At 40.8% G+C, this 19,674-nt stretch overlaps 1 protein-coding gene across 3 annotated transcripts in view; it reads left to right on the top strand.

Annotated features, from left to right (window-relative positions):
* FLNB (filamin B) overlaps positions 1–19,674 on the top strand; it is a 120,904-nt gene that overhangs the window by 62,962 nt on the left and 38,268 nt on the right. For all 3 annotated transcript variants that reach the window (XM_060239724.1, XM_060239726.1, XM_060239725.1), the window contains exons 9-23: positions 1,370–1,507; positions 4,329–4,455; positions 6,546–6,682; positions 7,460–7,653; positions 8,102–8,215; positions 9,665–9,808; positions 10,085–10,208; positions 10,650–10,810; positions 11,834–11,924; positions 12,144–12,319; positions 15,387–15,504; positions 16,754–17,016; positions 17,986–18,583; positions 18,826–18,999; positions 19,293–19,455. In XM_060239724.1, coding sequence (XP_060095707.1) covers positions 1,370–1,507; positions 4,329–4,455; positions 6,546–6,682; positions 7,460–7,653; positions 8,102–8,215; positions 9,665–9,808; positions 10,085–10,208; positions 10,650–10,810; positions 11,834–11,924; positions 12,144–12,319; positions 15,387–15,504; positions 16,754–17,016; positions 17,986–18,583; positions 18,826–18,999; positions 19,293–19,455 — 2,722 coding nt within the window. The remainder of the gene's footprint in view (positions 1–1,369; positions 1,508–4,328; positions 4,456–6,545; positions 6,683–7,459; positions 7,654–8,101; positions 8,216–9,664; positions 9,809–10,084; positions 10,209–10,649; positions 10,811–11,833; positions 11,925–12,143; positions 12,320–15,386; positions 15,505–16,753; positions 17,017–17,985; positions 18,584–18,825; positions 19,000–19,292; positions 19,456–19,674) is intronic.

Raw genomic sequence — 19,674 nt, 5'->3', positions numbered from 1 at the left:
TATTGGCTTCATAGTTGAGCAAGCTGTGTCGGTAAGAGGGTGTGCAGGGTGGCTTATGTTTTTGCTATCTTTCCTAAACATCTAGTCTGTGGGTTTGCAGCCTGAGGCAAAAGCTGCTGGATTATCCAAAAATGATGCAAGCAACTTGTCCAGTATTTATATGGCTGTTGGCAGGCAGTCTTGCAAGAAGTCAAACTGCTTTAACCACAAACTGCTGAACTTGATTGTGAGGTTAAAAACTGAAGCTCAGCTGTCTGTTGTACTCCCACTGCTCTTGGCATGGTCAGATAGTCTAAGACAACTAGTATGTAGACTGGTTTGGGGAACAGAATGCTCTAGATGTAGAGCAGAGCAGGTTTTTACTGGGTGGATCACATCCTGCTGCCAGGGCTGCAGCTGCAAACTCCAGAAAAGCATATTGTTAAACTGGAAGTCAGTGTTCACACTAAAACTCTTGTGGCACCAATCTCTCTAACCATAGCATAGTAGTCAAGAAGTGAAAAACAAGCTGAGAATTTTAAATGTTCTTTCAAGCAGCCTTCTGGCTTCCAGAAAACTTCACTCTGAACTTTTCCACACTATCTAGCATTTGTTCATTATCTTGCACACGGACATGTTTTATGAATAGTTGGGATGTTCAGCAAAAGCATGATTAAACTAGTGTGATAATTTAGATTGTGAAGATGCTTGTGCTCTACTTCATTTCCCACTTCAAGGTATTACTCATTTTGAACTCCTTTTGCATGGATTTGCTTGTTTGGCATGTCAGTTTTATGTCCATGTTGCCATGAGTCAACTCCTTGCTATTCTGCTTGGCATATAGGTACAATAATAGGGCCAGCTTAGCAATATTACACAGTTCAGGTGCCATATTGGACTCTGTCATGCTATACTTTTCCTTGGGGATATGCATTGAAAAAGATGGATTTGGTGCCAGTAAAGATGCATTGAAAAAGATGGATTGAGAGTTGTACTTTGCATGTCCTAAAGCACAGGCACCAGGGCAATAATGCTCTTTTTACATTAGGGTAGTTTGTTTCCTCTCACTATTGTCAAACAGTTAAACCCTTAAAATGGCAGAAACTAATCTCAAGTGTTCAGGAAAGTGTTTCTTTTCATCCATTAAATGCATAAAAAGCAAAGGATGTTTAACCACAAGCTACGGTCCCCCAAATTGTGTATTGCATACTATTCCTTGACAGTCCTAGTCTTGCTCTTGAACACTGTAGAACAGCATTTGCACTTCATAAAGTTAAATCTCATCCATCACAAAGCAAACAGAGAAAAGCTGCTACAGACCAGCTTGGTTAGGTGAAAGCTCTTTAGGAATCAAAGACTGTATTGATGTCTGTCTGCAATTTGCTTATAGCCTGCAATCCAAATGCCTGTCGTGCCAGCGGGAGAGGCCTCCAACCAAAAGGAGTTCGGATCAGAGAGACTGCAGACTTCAGGGTTGATACTAAAGCTGCAGGGAGTGGAGATATTCATGTGGCAATTAAAGGGCCAAGTAAGTGTTCAGCTTCTTAGCATTGCTTAGGCTTTGAGGCAGACCTGTTTTTCCCCCCTTGACAAATCTGGAAGCATAAAATGGCCAGCTGACTAAGTGATAGTATCTTGTTTACTTATTTGTAGAGAAGGAACTTGAGCTGTATAGCTCCTTTTTAGTGGGCTTGGAAAGCTTTGCCAAAAAAAGCATATATTTAACAAGGCTCTGGGCCAGAAGATGTCTGAATACCATGATAGCATTAGGCTTTCATGAGATGTTTGCTCAAAATGTAAAACAAACATGCAGTGAGAAGAAATCTGAAGCCAAACTAAATCTGACAGTTCTGTGTGTGTTAGACATGGCTCTGTCTGAGATGTGGGTGGGGTATGTCAGCAAAAGGATGAAGTGCCTCCTTGCTTTTCAGAAGTGGCTTCCTATCATAAAGTTTCTTGGTTATGCAGACATACTACTTCTAAAGCAATGATACTTAGTGGCTTGGGAGCCATATGTGGCTCTTTGGCATGCAAGCTGTGGACTCTTCTGCATACCATTCCCAAATATGGCATCTGCCCCATGTTTCAGGAAAGTAGGCAAGGTCACTCAATGGAGCTTGGGGCTGGAGGTTGTTTCCATCTTGAAACAGCTACCACTGGAGGGAAGATCAAGCTGCAAGTTTCTCTGAGAGGCAGGCCTTATTCCAGGGATGGAAGTAAAGGGTCCATCCTTTCCAGAAATCTCCCACCTCTCCCCACAACCTCTGCGCTCTTAACCAAGCATGGGCAGCTGCTTGTAGAGCAGGTTGGCTGCAGAGAAGAATGAAATTACCGCAGCAGCTATCTGGGAAAAGAGCAAGCTGGTCATGGGGTGGTGGTGGTTAACCCCCCTTTTTCTCCATTACTCTTCTCTAGGTGTCTTGGATGAGCTGTTGTGTCTCATATTGGTAAGAGGGAAATAAAGAGCATGCAGGCTTCTTGCAAGGAGGCTTCACAACAGTCCTAGCTGTCTCAGATCAGGCTTCTGCTGTAGGAAACCTAAGCATCCATCTCTGCCTCCTTGTGTTCTCCCCAGCATGAAGCAGATCAGGCCCTGCAGCTGGTGGCCAGATCCAAACAAGCAAGCAGACTTTACAGATAAAGCTTTCCCCCATCCTGATTGGTCATAAAACATATCCAGTGGGGTTTTTTTTTTGAGCAGGAATGCACAGGAACGCAGTTCCGACTGGCTTGGTGTCAGGGGGTGTGGCCTAATATACAAATGAGTCCCTGCTCGGCTTTTTCTACCAAAAAAAGCCCTATATATAGCCATGATTATATCAAGGTAAGGGAGGTGTAGGGGATCTGTCTATGAGGGTGCATCAGCCTATGTGGCTGAATGAGGTAGTGGAATGGGGCATAATACTGCTGAATGCTAGCTCATAAAATGAAATCCCTTTCAAGTAGGAAGTTTTGGCATGGAAAGAGATTCAACTCTCTCTCCACACTCCCAGATCTCCTGTAGTGTTGGAATTCAAGGGAACTTGAAGGGAATTTTTAGCATGAGCATTTTTAAAAACATCCAGCCTAATTGAGAATTCTGAATAATTTGAAAGCTTGCACACTGGTTTGTGTCATGAGCTCGATAAGAATGTCCTTCCTCTCACTCCAGTCACACATGCTGGCTAAGAGTCAACAGTAGTGGGCAGAGATGCTTGGGTAATTGAAATGGTGTTACAGTTAGTAGCTATATCTACTGTATGTTTGTGCTTGGTGCAGTGCATGGGACATACAATAGTTACAAAGCTCTTTTGCTTGATGGTATTACCAAATGCAGCACTCTGTGAGCTGTGGATTACCTAAAGGAGATCTCTGTCATACAAACTGACTAGCTGCTTCAAGGCCTTGCTCAAATGTTAGAAGTAAAAGAGAGGAAGTATGAGACATAGCATCCAGTATTCCAGTTCAGCGTATAGACTTTTTGCTATTGGGAATGTGTGAGAAGTACCTTAAGGTAACATAATTTTATGCTTCGTAGTGTCATTGATATGACTATTTCAATTTTCCAAAATGGAAATGGGGAAATGTTACCTTCTACCAATAAAGCAAAACTTTATACTTCCTGGTATTTATGGTTATCCATTCCCAGAAACTCAATCAGAGTCCTCGGACTGAACTCACAGGATCCCTTGTTTCTACCTCAGTATGAACAAGACTGGAATATAAATGAACAGGAGCTGCCAAGAGTTCATGTCTGATGCCTAGAAAAACAGATAACTTCCACACTCTTGAATATAATAGGGTTTGAACATAGGCACTGGATTTACTCCCCTCTTGGTCTGTCTGAGGGACATAATCACTTTCAGCCATCTACAAACTGGTAGAGAATTGGGGGTTGGCCTAAATGTCCTGTACAGTCATATTTACAGGACAGTGTTCGAGTGCTGGGTATGGCATTGTTGCCAACTCTGCACTATTAAGGACAATAGGCTTGTATCAACAAACTTAAGTGTATTTAGATTGAATCTCTAGGAAACTAAATCAAGTAGGCATTCCCTGAATACTTGTGGTCATGAGGTCTGATGAATTGTAAGTGTTCCTTGTTTTAACATATGACATGCATAATGTTGCAGACTAAGGAATAACATAAGGGAATGGAATAAGCATGGTAATATAACACGTTCTCTCATCAATCTCTGCTGGAAATGTTTATGCCATCTTTCTAAGGAGACAACTAGAATTTCTCTCTCTCTCCCCGCCCCCCTCGGTTGAAAATTTTTACTTCAATCTTGGGAATCTATTTGAAAGAGTGGAAGGCCTGAAATAGGACTGGAACTATTAAAGATTAATGCTAGGTTGTGTTTCTACAGAAGGCTTGGAGGAACTTGTGAAACAAAAGGAATTTGTGGATGGGTTATATGCATTTGAATACTATCCATTAACCCCGGGAAAATACATTGTCACAATTTTATGGGGAGGCCACAACATCCCAAAGAGGTGAGTTAGAACACAGTATGTAAACGTAAATGTGTACATTCTCCATAAACTAGTTATGATAGTGTAGGCTGCTGTAGTTGTTTAGAACTTCTAAGAACAGAATTAAATCTTTGCTAGTAGTATCTGTTGAGGGCCTTCCTGAGTTTCAGGTACTAGATGCTAGTAGTATCAGTTGAAAGCCTTTGACTGATCTTTGCTAGTAGTATCAGCTGAGGACCTTCAACTAATCTTTGCTAGTAGTATCAGCTGAGGGCCTTCCTGTGTTTCAGGTACTAGATGAATCGTAAGTGTTCCTTGTTTTAACATATGACATGCATAATGTTGCAGACTAAAATAACATAAGGGAATGGAATAAGCATGGTAATATAACGCGTTCTTCCACCAATCTCTGCTGGAAATGTTGGATTATTGTAATGCCCTCTACATGCCCTTTCCCAAATCCAGAGGCTTCAACTAGTGCAGAATGCTGCAGCCAGGTTGTTAATGGGGCTTCCTTCATGGGAACACATTCAACCTGTGGTGAAAGCGCTGCACTGGCTACTGGATTTGCTTCAAGGTGCTGATTATCACCTTTAAAGCCCTATATGGCCAGGGACCTGCATACCTTAGGGACCGCCTTTCCCCACATGTACCTCAGAGAGCACTTAGGTCAGGGTCACAAAACCTACTCTCAATCCCCAGCATCAAAGCGGCCAGGCTCAAGGTGCCCAGAGCCAGGGCCTTTTCTGTTGCGGCTCCTGCCTGGTGGAACGAGCTTCTGGAGGAGGTTAGGGCCCTGCGAGAGCTCTCACAGTTTCGCAGGGCCTGCAAAACAGTGCTCTTCTGCCAGGCATTTTTGAATTAAAATCTATGATATCAGAAAAAAACCAGATATTACACCATCCAGCCCAAAAAGAAATCGACTCTATTTGGCCCACCTCAAACACTCCACTGTGACCTGGGACTTTTCTCTTAACATGCAGTAATAGCTAAGTAATAAAACTTACATCGATTGAAGTGGCAGTTACCCACCATTACCAATACAATCTACTGTTAGATCAAATAGCACCTACCATTGTTGTATGATATTGTTTTATATGTTTTTATCTATGGTGCATTTTATATTTTTATGTTACAGCTTATTAATACTGTTTTTTATTACCTTTTAATGTGAACCGCCCTGAGCCTGCTTCGGTGGGGAGGGTCGGATATAAAATAAAAATAAATAATATTATATCTGTCAAACTTAATAGTATCCCTTAATAAAAGTAGAGGGCATGCCTTACCTGCCTTTGTTGCCTTATATAACTCAGAAAAGCATCAGATCATTATTTGGTAGAGGCAAAGTTAAAACTGCAGTCTTAAACAACTTGGGTAAGGCAAACTGTGTAAGAACCTTAAATCACAATTTCTTTTCAACAGATACTGTGTGGTTTGGAAGTTTGTGTCTCCCTTGCCCTTAACTTTCTTCATCCATTAATCTGGACAAATGTGATTGAACTCACTTTTCTTGGATTCAGACAAGACCTGAAATAGTGTGCAGTGTGGGGAAGAACAGTGGTGACAGTTGAAAGCTGCATCTTCTAGCTGTTAAACTGTTGTGTTGCTGGGGGGGCTAATGGCACGTCCTTCCATTTTTCTGAGTGTCTGTGTGTAGGGGAGAACAAGAGGTGAACAGTTTTTCTGGCCTAGATGTAATCATAAGCTTCCTGGGATAGGGTGGTGTAAAGGGGCAACAATGCAGATTTCATAATTGGATCTCTTACTGCATCTAGGAGAGTCAGTTTGGTGTAGTGGTTAAGTGTGTGGACTCTTATCTGGGAGAACTGGGTTTGATTCCCCACTCCTCCACTTGCACCTGTTGGAATGGCCTTGGGTTAGCCATAGCTCTGGCAGAGGTTGTCCTTGAAAGGGCAGCTGCTGTGAGAGCCCTCTCAGCCCCACCCACCTCACAGGGTGTCTGTTGTGGGGGCAGAAGATATAGGAGATTGTAAGCTGCTCTGAGTCTCTGATTCAGAGAGAAGGGCGGGATATAAATCTGCAATTCTTCTTCTTCTTACTCTACTCCAGTGTTTTTCTCCTAATCTTTAATTCTGGTGTTTCTCTTTTAGCCCCTTTGAAGTTCAAGTAGGTCCTGAAGCTGGTCCTCAAAAAGTGAGAGCCTGGGGGCCAGGACTTCATGAAGGAGTTGTTGGGAAATCTGCCGACTTTGTGGTAGAATCCATTGGCCCAGAAGTGGGATCATTGGGTAAGCCAGTCTAGATGAAATTAGAGAAATGTAGTGCCCAAAAATGTCTTAAATAAAAGGTCTAGCAAAGGCTGTCTCAGTTTAAATGTATAACCTGTGTTCTTTTAAGCACATTTTAGTGGACTAGTTGCTAATGCTCAGAAAGCAGACTTCCTTGATATAAAGCTGGCACATGTATTGGAGACCATCAGTGTGTGTTTTCCATATGCTTTTCTTGCAGTCCCCCATTATATTTACAAGCAACGAATTAATGTGGTATTATTTGCCATAACTGTATTCTTGTCTGGTCTGTAGATTAAGCTATGGCTGAATGTATTTGTTTTAATTATATCACAGTTGAATTGGCAATTAGCTGCCCCAAATGTATGCAGGATGTAATTTTATATATATGCAAACAATGACAGGAAAGTAGGACTGACTGCTCTGTTCAGTCTGATTTTAGCCATGCTTTCCCCACCAGCTCCCAGTGTTGTCACACGCACTAGGCTGCCTGTTTTAAGTGGGCAGGGATAGCAAAAGTGATTGTGAAATATAGTGTTTGGTCCTGTTTGCCCTAGAAGTGCAACTACTGTAATGAGCAACTCTGGGCTGCTCTGTAGTAGGATGAAATGTATGCTGGGGGTTGCCTCCTCCAAAATCTGCTGCAAAGAAAGGTTGCTGCTGTGGATGTGAACTAACTTTAAAGAAACATTTAAGATACCATACATCGTTTAAGTCCTATCAGCAAAATCATAATTTGTAGTTTTTACATATCTAACATGCTTGTGTTTTTTTCAGGTTTCGCCATCGAAGGTCCATCCCAGGCGAAAATTGAATGTGATGATCAGAATGATGGGTCATGTGATGTGAAGTACTGGCCCAAAGAACCCGGGGAATATGCTGTACACATCATGTGTGATGATGAGGACATACAAGACAGCCCCTACATGGCATTTATCCTACCAACTTCTGTAGACTTTGACTCAGACAAGGCAAGGGCCTGAGGATTTATCTCTTTAGATTACAATTTATCAAAGTTTCTTGAAGAAATCATTTTTATAGAATGGCTTTTAGGGTACATTCCGCTGAAGGAAGACTGTGCTATAGCTTGTCATGGGAAACCTTGGACACCATTAATAAGTTGATGTTGATGTTTTATCCAGTGGCATAGCAAGAGCTAGTGAAGGTCTGTCCTGGGTTAGTTTGGCCTTATTTTGATCTAGCAGTTGATTGCTCAAGCCCTTCTCTGAGGAGTGCTACATTCCTAGGCATTAGTTAGAGCCGGTTTCTTCCAGAACAGAAAATATTCTCCTGCAGTAAAATATATACAATCAAAGAGGAATCTTGGCTTCTGAAATCAACCTTTGTACTGATTGGCCTACGGTGTCCATGCTGTAATAGAGTCTTAGCATTTTTTCCATTATTGCTCATCTTTCCTAGGTAAAAGCTTATGGTCCAGGTCTGGAGAGAACTGGCTGCATTGTGAACAATCCTGCAGAGTTTACAGTTGACGCCAGTGAAGCTGGGAATGCTCCTCTGAAGATCTATGCACAAGTATGACCAGAACCTAGATATCATTTGCTTCTGATAAAGATGAAATAGACATATATTTGCATGCAAACCATTCAAATGTACCTAATATGTGTTTGCTGGAGAAATCGGAGACTTCCTTTTAAATATATTAAGACTTGAGCTGTATCTGTAGTTTAAAAAAATATGTAACTGATCAGGTTTTTTGCTCAGGGCCAGTTCATACTTGCCTTTCATGTCATGGGAGCTACTTTCTTTCAGCTTCCTCCCACACAGATCTGGTAACATGCTGACTTTCTGACAGTTGCATCATTGGCCTCCTTCATGTACTCTGTCATCAGTGGTGGTGATGGAACAAGCTACACTTTAGATAAGGAAAGTGCTTTAGAGTGGGAGTAGATTGTTTAAGGCAGTGACATGCTTGACTAAATGTAGCACAATGGATTGAAAAGTGCAGAACAGCTTGTGGGTGTACAGTGAAGAAACAGTAAGAACTTCCAGTTTGCTGCTGTTCTAGTGGGCGGGGAACTCCGACAACATTTTTTGTTGCCCTTATGTTAATCATTCATTTGATTAGATTGCACCCTTCCTCCAGGGGTACAGGGAGGCACATATACCTTGTCCCTTCATCTCAAAGTAATTGTTACAAGCTAGACTGAGAGATGGTGACTGGCCCACAATTGCCTAGGGTATTTCATGGCAGCATGGGAAGTAGAACTCAGCTTCAACCTTTGTTGAGCCTGCAAGGCCCTCATGGAATTTTGAGAAGAGGTAGTGAATGTTCCCATAAAATGGCTGCTATGAGGGCAGTGGCAATCACAAATCTGGGAGGTTACAAGTCAAGCATCATCCTATGATGGAGACGACAACTTGCAAATTCAGGAGTGATGCTGCTTGGACTGTTAAGCACAAGCTCTGAGGAGGTGAAGTCTGGGCAGGTTCCTTGTTTGGGGGATGAGATGTTCTCTGGTTTAAGTTACTATAGGAAAGGGAACATTTTCTCATTGCAGAGCCACAGATTTCCAAGTCCAGAGAGATAGGAGGCTGTTCTTGGCCAGACAGAGCTCAGAGGTATGATGTACCTGCCCAGAATGAGTTTAGCACTTTGCAAGTGTGTTGGTAGGGAGAAACTCAAAGCTCCCTGTGCTTTCTTATTCAAGACCCTTTGGGTTTTATCATCAAAAAAGGACATATAAGGAAATGTATTGGTAGGTGATACAATGGGTACTGTACTTTTGACCACTATATCATACTGGTTTTCCATGGTAGCTTGTTCCTGTGTGTGTATACTATATATATAGTATCACTTCTGTACTATGTTATAAGATGGCATATCCAAAACCATGAAGTGATATTATGATTATCATAAATGGACACTGAAAGCCATGTTACTTGGATCAACTGACAGTTCTGGTAAATATCAGTAACTTCTAAAATCATGTTTAATTTTGGCCCAAACCATTTCTCTTTAAGGATGGAGATGGTGATCCAATTGACATTCAGATGAGAAGCAAGCCAGGTGGAATCTATGCCTGCTCTTATGTTCCTACAAAACCAATGAAACATACACTTGCTGTCATTTGGGGAGGAGCTAATGTGCCCAATAGCCCCTACAGGGTAAGTAGTTTTAAAAAGATGTGCCTTCGTGTCCGTTTGTGGTCTGTCTGTGTACCTCATGCAACACTGGTAATAATAATGTACATGTAGTAATTATAGAATTTCACCAAGCAAATGCTGCATAAAGTCAAATCTTGTTGGTAAACAATGTGGAATGAGGTTGAAAGCCATGACAATAGTAGGGCATGAAAGTTAAGGCACTGAGTGAGCAAGTTTCATCTCAGTAAATCTTATACCCTGCATGTCAAATTGACTTAAGCCTATTGTGCTATCTAGGTCCAGATAGGACAAGGCAGTCATCCTCACAAAGTGAAAGTGATTGGACCTGGTGTGGAACGAACTGGTCTGAAAGCCAATGAACCCACTCATTTCACTGTTGACTGCACAGAGGCAGGAGAAGGTAAAAATAGATGTATGTTATTGGATTGGTTTCTTGGCAAACCTGTCATAATTTCCCACTTCCCGTAAAAGGGGAGCATCACTCGTTAATTTTCCCTTCTTGGGACACATCCAGAAAGACGTGTTTTTTTATGCACGGGGTTAAGAATGCTATTATCTCTTAGTAAAGCTTAGGGGGTTTTTTTAGCAGGAACGCACGGAAACACAGTTCCGGCTAGCTTGGTGTCAGGGGGTGTGGCCTAATATGCAAATGAGTTCCTTCTGAGCTTATTCTACAAAAAGCCCTGTGCATAACAATGGTGATGTCAGAAGGTGTGGCCTAATATGCAAATAAGTTCCTGCTGGGCTTTTTGTACAAGAAAAGCCCTGATTAAGCTACAAGTGGTGATGTGAGGGAACTACTGCAAAAATGATTGGATAACAAATCTCTTTTCCCTTCTAGGTGATGTCAGTGTGGGCATTAAGTGTGATGCTCATGTGCTAAATGAGGAAGAGCAAGACATAGATTTTGACATCATACATAATGCTAACGATACATTCACTGTGAAATATACGCCACCTGCAGCTGGACGCTACACGGTCAAAGTGCTGTTTGCTGGAGAGGTGTGTAGTGCACAGGAGGGGACTGGAATTGGGGCTAGAGAGTTAATCAGATTACTAAATGTGTCTTTGAGTTACTGTCTAAAACTACTTTTATGTAGGCTTGCTGTAGGCTTGATTACCGTGTGATTTAAAGAGGTTTCTGGGCCTATTCAAATATTTGTGTTAATTTTAAGTCTGTAAAGTGTGCTTTTTCTTTAGAAACTTTTCCTAATGAATAGATGTTACAGTAAGGATGATGTATTTAGTAAGTTCTGGCTTATATGATGGTATTAGTTTTCTAACAAGAACTCTAAAAAACCCCCTCTAGTTTCGGGTAAACTGAGAAACTGTAAAAATACAGAACAGGAAATAAGAACGCTACTTGAACATTGCCAACAGAAAATGAAGCCAAGCTCAAACTTCTGCTTGTCACAACTGGGGTATGAAATCACACTGACATTGCTTAAATGGCCACTGAACTTTTGATGTGTTTTTTGTAAGTTGGCATGTTTAAAACCCAAGTTGGACTGAATAGAACAAAATGTTACCATGAAGTCTTAGAAAAAACTTAACTCTGTGGTGTCATTAGTCCAACACAAAATACAAATGACTTTTGTTCTGTGATAGATTTTACTAATTAATGTTGGTGCCTTCTTTAGAGGGGAAGCAGTAATTTATTCAATTTATAGCCCACCTTCCCCTGTGCAACAGAGCTCAAAGTGGGTGACAACAATATTCATATAAACAGTGTTCACAACTTTAAAACTATTCAAATGGTTTTTACAGTACTACTGGCTACCGATAAATTAAGACATAGAAAGGAAGCCGACATAGTGTCCCTTATTTGGAAGAGAAGAGATACTTTACAATTTGCTATTGTGGTAGCTGTTTATAGAATGGAAGAGGAAAGAATGTAATATATCTGTTGGAAAGAAGGGCTTCTGTAACACACTGACTCTTGAGCTAATCCACTTGCTCTGCATTACTTTCTAATGGTAAGCTACATTGCTGTTTGCATTACAACTGAGTTTTATTGTCTCAAAGGAAATCCCAACCAGTCCTTTCAGAGTGAAAGTAGAACCCTCACATGATGCAAGCAAGGTGAAAGCTGAAGGGCCCGGGCTAAGTAAAACTGGTGAGTTTTCTACCATTTTTATTCTTGCAATTTAGTTTCTGAAGTCTACCTGTAGGGTGATTGTAAAATGCCAACTTGCATCTAGGATTGATACTAGAATACTAAGCTTGAGAGTTGAAGGGATAAAACTGGCTCTTGTATCTTTAGCGCATCACCCACAAAAAAATGTGGGTCATCTTCTTAGGGTGACAGATTATCTCAATTGCATTTTCTACTTAGGTGTAGAAAATGGGAAGCCAACACACTTCACTGTATTCACGAAAGGTGCTGGGAAAGCTCCTCTGGATGTTCAGTTCCATGGACCTCTGGTAGATGCTGAAGATGTTGTCAAAGACTTGGACATCATTGATAACTACGACTATTCCCACACTGTAAAATACACTCCAGTACAGCAGGTAGGTTTTCATGTGAAGGTGGATAGTGGGCTTTTCCATAATGAACAGCGACAAATTTCACATGGCATAAAATGGCAAACTAGGACTCCTACATTATGTTGCCAACATTTTTCTATTAAAGAGAGCAAGGCTACTGGCACAGTCAACTCACTTGACTGACTAAGCAAGTGCCCCCAAAGTGCAATTATTTTGTTCTCTTGTTCCAAATTGTCATATCTAGCTTGCATATTCAGCAACTGTGAAAGTCTTGTTATTGTTGCTGATAGCTATGTATTTCTGAGTGGTATTCATTTGTAAACCCTCTTCCAACTGAAAGTAAAATCAAACCTCTTTTGGCAGGTTATTCCAGAACAGTTGCCACATCCTCCACAGAACTCTTGTACATCTTAAGAGCTGGCTTTAGCTTAGCTTCTGGTGCTATGCATCTGGTATGTGTCTTGCCAAAAGGTGGCCTCTCAAACTACATCCTGTAGCCTTTCATATTGGCAGGGACCTGTTGAGTCTCCTTTCTACCCCAAACAAATTTTAAATATCTGCACTGCCATGACTCTGCTTTAATTGGATCTTCATAGCAGGATCCCTGGTGCCAGCTGTCTCTGGCACAATTCTCATGAACATTGGCAGGTATAGATGGAAATGGCCTTTATGACTTCTGAAACAGTGGTGCTGTGTACTGCAGCACTTTGAAAATGCAGGGTGTGTTTGTCTTGTTTCTTAAATATTGGTTCATTCTCAGCAAATGTGCCTACTAGAAAACGTAACACATGTAGGTTGATGCTTGTGAGTTCTGAGGTTTTCTAAACTGGTAGTACTCTTGTACTCATAGCTAAAAAGCCAATTTACCCATTACAGAGGTGGTAGAATTCTGGGTTGGACTATATTAGGCATAGGTTTGTTATTTATGTCAGTGAGTGAATTATTGAAATCACTGCAGGGTCACCTGCCTGCTTGTACCCTGCTCCCCAGGTGGGATCTTGGCTGTTCCTGTAGGAATTTGAATGCTTATCTTCCTGACGCCTGCCCAAAAAGGCCCAGGCCTCCACATGAGTGACTTAAGACCAAATAGGAGTCCATAAAGTATGCAATTAAAATAGAATATACATTTAGTCAATACCTAGTGAAAAGAGAATTGGTATCAATTTATTTGGAATTTGTAACCTTTTTCCAGTATATCAAATGAGCCTGCTGACTCCTTCTCCCTCCCTCACTTTATGACCCAACTGTCATTTTCTACCTGTAATATTCTTTCATGAACTCAAATCTTGTTAACTCAAGCAGATACAAATTTATAGTACATGATTCTTTGCTTGCAGTAAACTGGTAGACTTACCATAATGTTATCCAAAATCTCTCCTTGATGGATTAAGTATACTGAGAATTCTTTTTGTACTGTGTACCTGTGGCCTGAAGTTGCACAATCCTGGTTTCTTCCACCTCATTCTGTGTGTTACTTGTATAGACCAGCTGTACTACACTGCATTACTTCTGTAACTTAGCCTTTGGGCTCCCACTTAGATGAAGGAACTAGAGATAAATTCAGGAAGCTGAATGAAGGCGCTTGGCCAACATTCTGTCAGGGACTGAAAATTATAATAGGTGGTGTTACTGTTAAGAAATACCGCTGTGTTTGAGCAATGCACCATATGTACATCTGTATTTTTGAGGCTGACCTGGCAAGCGTTCTGTTGGGGGAAGGGTAAATGAACAGGATTAACTAAAGGGGTGGAGTAAACAAATATTACAGGCTTTACTCTGTCTAATAGTAAATACAGCAGTGACAAATACTAGCTATCAAACCACTCAGAGCCTTGTGAAAACTTAACCTTCATTCTCCAACTCTTATCCAAGGAATTAAGATGTGGAACTGCAATATGATACACACCTTAGTCATGGCAAGTTAATACATTATGCTTTGTTGGCCCATTCCCAAGTAGTCTGACAAAAATCTGAATTTCAAAGTGTCCTTTCTATAGCCTTTTCTGTTCCCTCTGGTTTATTAGTGTTCCACAGAAAAGGAACAAAGGCAGCCCAAAGATCCTGGAGGCATTAATCTTGCACCCATATGGGAATTTTGTAGATGGCTGCCTGGCAGTTTCTAGGCAGTGAACACTATTTGTATCTTGGCACCTAATTAATCTTCTACACAGAAGCAATAAAATGAAGCCCATGCATCTTGAGAGGTGAGAATTAGTGCAATTCAGACACTAGCAGTCAGAGTGACTTGGTAAATGTGAGCACTGAAAAGTAAATGATGCATGGAACTGGTGTTGACTTCAGCATCTGGAAGTTCTTATTGTTTGCAGTGCATTTAGATCTGTATAGCTTCAGTCTGTTGGGCTCAAGCTATGTAGATTCACAAGTAAACCTGTGTAAACCAAAAACCTTCACCAAGACTTTGAATCATAAATGGAGCTCCTAGCCAATTACCTTTATTTTAGTAATTTGTAACAGTAAAGGCTTAAATGACTAAAATAAGAATATTTGGGGCATGGGTGTCTGTCAAGATATTAGTACATATTTCATTGGTATAAAGCCATAGCTTGGTTTTGTAGAACAATTAACTGTACCTCCAAATTCAGTTAATTCAAATGTGTTTCTTGATTCTTGAATAATATGCAAAACAATTCCTTCAGTTTAATGAGGAAATAACTGGCTGTTCAAGGAATTTTATAGAACAATGTATTTCAGCAGAGCAGGTTAAGAATGAACTGAAAGTAGAGTTGGTCAAACATGCACAAGGAGATGGATTATCAGCTAAGACTCATCAGAGAAGCCCAGTGTCCTAGCCAAAGCCTACAGTATCATATAGCCATGCATAAGTTCTGAAGTTGTACAAGTATTTACTTTCTTTGCCAGTTAGGCTTTCTCCTACTAAGGTAGCTTTGCTATTATGTACTTGTGTACTGTGGGAAATCGAAAGAACCTGAAATTAAGGTAAAACTTTCACCTGCCTAACTCATAAGAATGTACAAAGGGAAGTTGAGGAATACTTAATGGATATCAAGGTATTGACATTTGAGCTGCTAGTATTGGTCTCAGGAAATATTAATCTGCTTAACCTCTCTAGGGTAACATGAAAGTTCTAGTGACCTACGGTGGAGATCCTATTCCTAAGAGTCCATTCACTGTGGGTGTTGCAGCTCCACTTGACCTGAGCAAAATTAAAATCAATGGCCTGGAAAACAGTAAGTGAGCTGGTCTAATCTGAACCTTTTATCAGGTGGAAATTAGAAAACAAATGAGCAGTTGAATACAATTCTAGCGTAATAAAATAGGTTGTGTACATGTTTTAAGTGCCATCAAGTTGCTTCCAACTTGTGGCAACTCAGTAAGCTAGATTGGGTGATCTAAAGTAAAAGTCAATCTACCACTAGGCATTTGAATTTAGAACCATAGCCAATTTGTTCTTGGAAATATGAAGGAGCATAAGATGATGATAATGGATTTATATCCCGCCCTATATGCTGAATCTCAGAGGTCACAATCTCTTTTAACCCCCCCCCCCACAACAGACACCCTGTGAGGTAGGTGGGGTTGAGAGAACTCTTGCAGTAGCTGCCCTTCCAAGGACAACTACGAGACCTATGGCTGACCCAAGGCCATTCCAGCAGCTGCAAGTGGAGGAGTGGGGAATCAAACCCGGTTCTCCCAGATAAGAATCCGCAAACTTAACCACTACACCAAACTGGCATATTATATACAAATGTTTAATATATTAAAGTATAATCAGTATGCCTGCTTTGCAGAGAGCAGCCAGTTTAAGGCTAATACTTGCAGTGAACTTTGCTCATTCAAGCACTGAAGGTCAATTTTGGCTAGATATTTTTGACAAGTTCCTTTTAATGCAACTGAGGTATTTAGTAACACTAAAGCCGTACAAAGAAAACACTTTCCTGATAAGAAATCTGTTGAAGCAGGCAACTTCTGGTTTAAACACCCATACTCAAAGCTGCCAGTCTGCTGAAGCTATTCTTACTAATAGTATCCATTACTTTTTTTAAAAAATTAAAGGCTATATAGAGTGTTTGGGGATATAGATCTTAAATGTTTGGAATAAGAAAATACTTTAATAGCTGTATTTCTTCTGATCAGGACTTTTTTGAGCAGGAACACACAGGAACGCAATTCCGGCTGGCTAGGTGTTAGGGGGCATGACATAATATGCAAATGAGTTCCTGCTGGGCTTTTTCTACAGAAAACCCCCTGGGGAACTGAAGGACCTAACTGTAGATAAGCTCCTCTCAAAGTTTGCTAAAGGAGACAATAGGATTTCTCAGGGCTTTTTTTGAGCTGGAACACAGTTCTGGCTGACTTGGTGTCAGGGTGTGTGGCCTAATATACAAATGAGTTCCTGCTGGGCTTTTTCTACAAAAAGAGCCCTGCCTACAATACTTGAAAGAGAACTTGCTGATTAGGCTGCTTTGTTTCTTAAAGGAGTTGAAGTAGGGAAGGATCAAGAATTTCTGATTGACACAAAAGGAGCTGGTGGACAGGGAAAACTTGATGTGGCCATCTTTGGCCCAACCCAGAAAGCTTTACCATGCTTAGTGGAGCCGGTTGTGGGCAAGGAGTGCAGCTCTGCAAAGTACATCCCAAGGGAAGAAGGCATTTATGTTGTTGATGTAAGTTACGATGGTAATCCAGTACCAGGAAGTCCTTATTCTGTGGAGGCTACTCTACCACCTGATCCATCCAAGGTAAGGACATTTCTAACTGCTGATCCATGGAATGAGATGGAGCTCATATTGCTTGGGATGCTCTCATGGATTTATATTATGTACTTTAAAATGCTGTTTTTAATGACTTTGCTTTATCGCCTTGGGGACCCTAAGTTGTATGGAAAAACAGCATAAAATGTGTATTAAGCTACTTCTTTATATAACTTTTTAGATTTAAAAACATGGAAAAGAGCTAATAAGCTTTCAGCAGTTCTCAGATTTGCTTAATACAGAATCTGGTTCTCATTGCTTACGGTAGGTTAGAGTAAGTCAGTGAAACCCTTTGCTAAATGCTTCTAAATCTACCAGAATGTAGTTTCTTAAACAATATGGTGAATATAGGCATTAACATTTGTTTTCTTTTTTGGAGACTGATGAAGATGGTGACTGTGGTCCAGATTTAAGTGTGCAAGGTCATCATCAACAGTCGTAGCCATATCTTAGAAATTCTTGCAATTTAGACTTTGCAGCAAGACATGTAACCCTGTTTCCCCCTTGATTTTTCCAGATAATTATCATATCTCAAAAACATGTATTGAGTCATGGCTTAAAAGCATATAGGTTACTTGAATGCATGTTGAGCTTTATATGACTCATGACCAATGAGCTGATTTCTTTCTACATGTTTCTCATTGAGATAATTTAACTGAAAATCACTATGTAACATATTGGGATTCATTGTCTAACAATGACTCATATGTGAGTGCTCTTGCTTTTGTTCCTGGATTTGCACTAATTAGCTGTGCCCTCTTACTTTCAAAATCAATTAGACTAATGAGAATCAATTTGATAAGATGTGGAAGTTGGCTAATGAGGCAAACTATGCCACGTCAGTATCCTTTAAGCAGAAAATAGCATACTGATAACTTGGGGTAAAGTGCTGTCTGGCTGCTTAAAGGAGTGACTGAAATTGGTTAATGGAAGTATTTCAATTTATTCTTCTTCTAGGTGAGAGCCTATGGTCCAGGACTTCAGGGTGGCCTTGTAGGAAAACCAGCAGAATTCACAATAGATACCAAAGGAGCTGGAACAGGTGGCCTAGGGTTAACTGTGGAAGGGCCATGTGAAGCTAAAATTGAATGCTCAGATAATGGTGATGGAACATGCTCAGTCTCTTACCTACCCACTAAATCCGGTGAATACCTTGTGAATATCCTTTTTGAAGAAGTCCATATTCCTGGCTCCCCCTTTAAAGCAGATGTTGAAGTTCCATTTGATGCTTCAAAAGTAGTTGCCACAGGCCCTGGGCTTGAGCATGGTAAAGTAGGTGAAGCTGGCTTGCTAAATGTGGATTGCTCAGAAGCTGGTCCTGGAAAGCTGGATATGGAAGCTATGTCTGATTCTGGTTCTAAAGCTGATGTTCAAGTTCAGGATAACAAGGATGGAACCTATGCAGTTACATACGTGCCTCATTCTGCTGGTATGCATACACTCCAGATGAAATATGGAGGAGAGCCAGTGCCAAATTTTCCTGCACGGGTCAAAGTTGATCCAGCTGTAGACACAAGCAAAATCAAAGTGTTTGGACCAGGAATTGAAGGGAAAGGTAGGTATACTGTTAATCTGCTTAAAGGCAATTTCCATGGAGTGCTATGAAATAAAGTTATGGATGTGTGTCACATGTTGGATTACAGAATGTATGCTTAGATACATGCTTTCTTAGAAAGTGGGTAGGCAGGTGTGTTTGTCAAGACTTGTAATGGAATGGCAGAACCAGTTTCAGTGAAGTATACATATGTAGACACCAATCATGGCTCTGTTCAGTGCAGCTCTTCAAAACCTTTACAGATGTCTTCCGTGAAGCTGCAACAGATTTCACTGTAGATGCCAGACCATTAACCAAAACTGGTGGAGACCATATTGGAGCTCAAATTGTAAATCCTTCTGGGGCTTCCACAGACTGCCTCATCAAAGACAATGCTGATGGGACATATGCGGTAGAGTTTACTCCATATGAAAGAGGTAAATGCTTCTAATTTGTGGTTTCTGGAAGGATGGGGGAATGGATTTTACTAAGCAGTAACTCTGTCAACTAAACAGGTAGAATATGGATTCTTGCTTCCTGTGTAATGCAAGATACTTAACCCTGAAGACATGCTACCAAATGGGGATGAGATTACTGACATATATGGAAGTTAATGTATAAAGGCTAACAACTCAGTTCTCTTGGGGCAAAGAGCACTGCTTCTAGTCTAAACTGCTTTACGGCCATTCAGAGTGCTCCAAACTAATAACTCTTCTCCTTCTTCCTGAAGGTCCTCACACTGTTGAAGTGACCTATGATGATGTGCCTGTTCCAAACAGTCCTTTCAATGTTGATGTCACTGAAGGTTGTCATCCTTCTCGGGTGCTGGCTGAAGGAACTGGGCTAAAAGAAGCCTTCACCAATAAACCAAATCCGTTTACCGTTGTCACTCGGTAAGCATTTTTTCCCTGTGAGATATTCACATGGGAAATTAAGTCATACTACCTGATAAGCAGCAATATTTAGACTGGATGTGTTGCACTTTTTTTTTTTAAGTAAGGTTGCCCAACAGATGTGCCATGAGATAAGAGCATAAAACTCTAAACCACTCCTGTCATTGCTACAAATGTTTTCACTGACAGGATGGCTAATTATGATGTATGCATTGTCTG

The sequence above is a fragment of the Heteronotia binoei genome, chromosome 5 (genome assembly GCF_032191835.1).
Source record: "Heteronotia binoei isolate CCM8104 ecotype False Entrance Well chromosome 5, APGP_CSIRO_Hbin_v1, whole genome shotgun sequence".
Classification (NCBI taxonomy): domain Eukaryota; kingdom Metazoa; phylum Chordata; class Lepidosauria; order Squamata; family Gekkonidae; genus Heteronotia; species Heteronotia binoei.
Note: the sequence above shows the minus strand (reverse complement) of the source record. Positions and strands in the feature narration are given on the sequence as shown.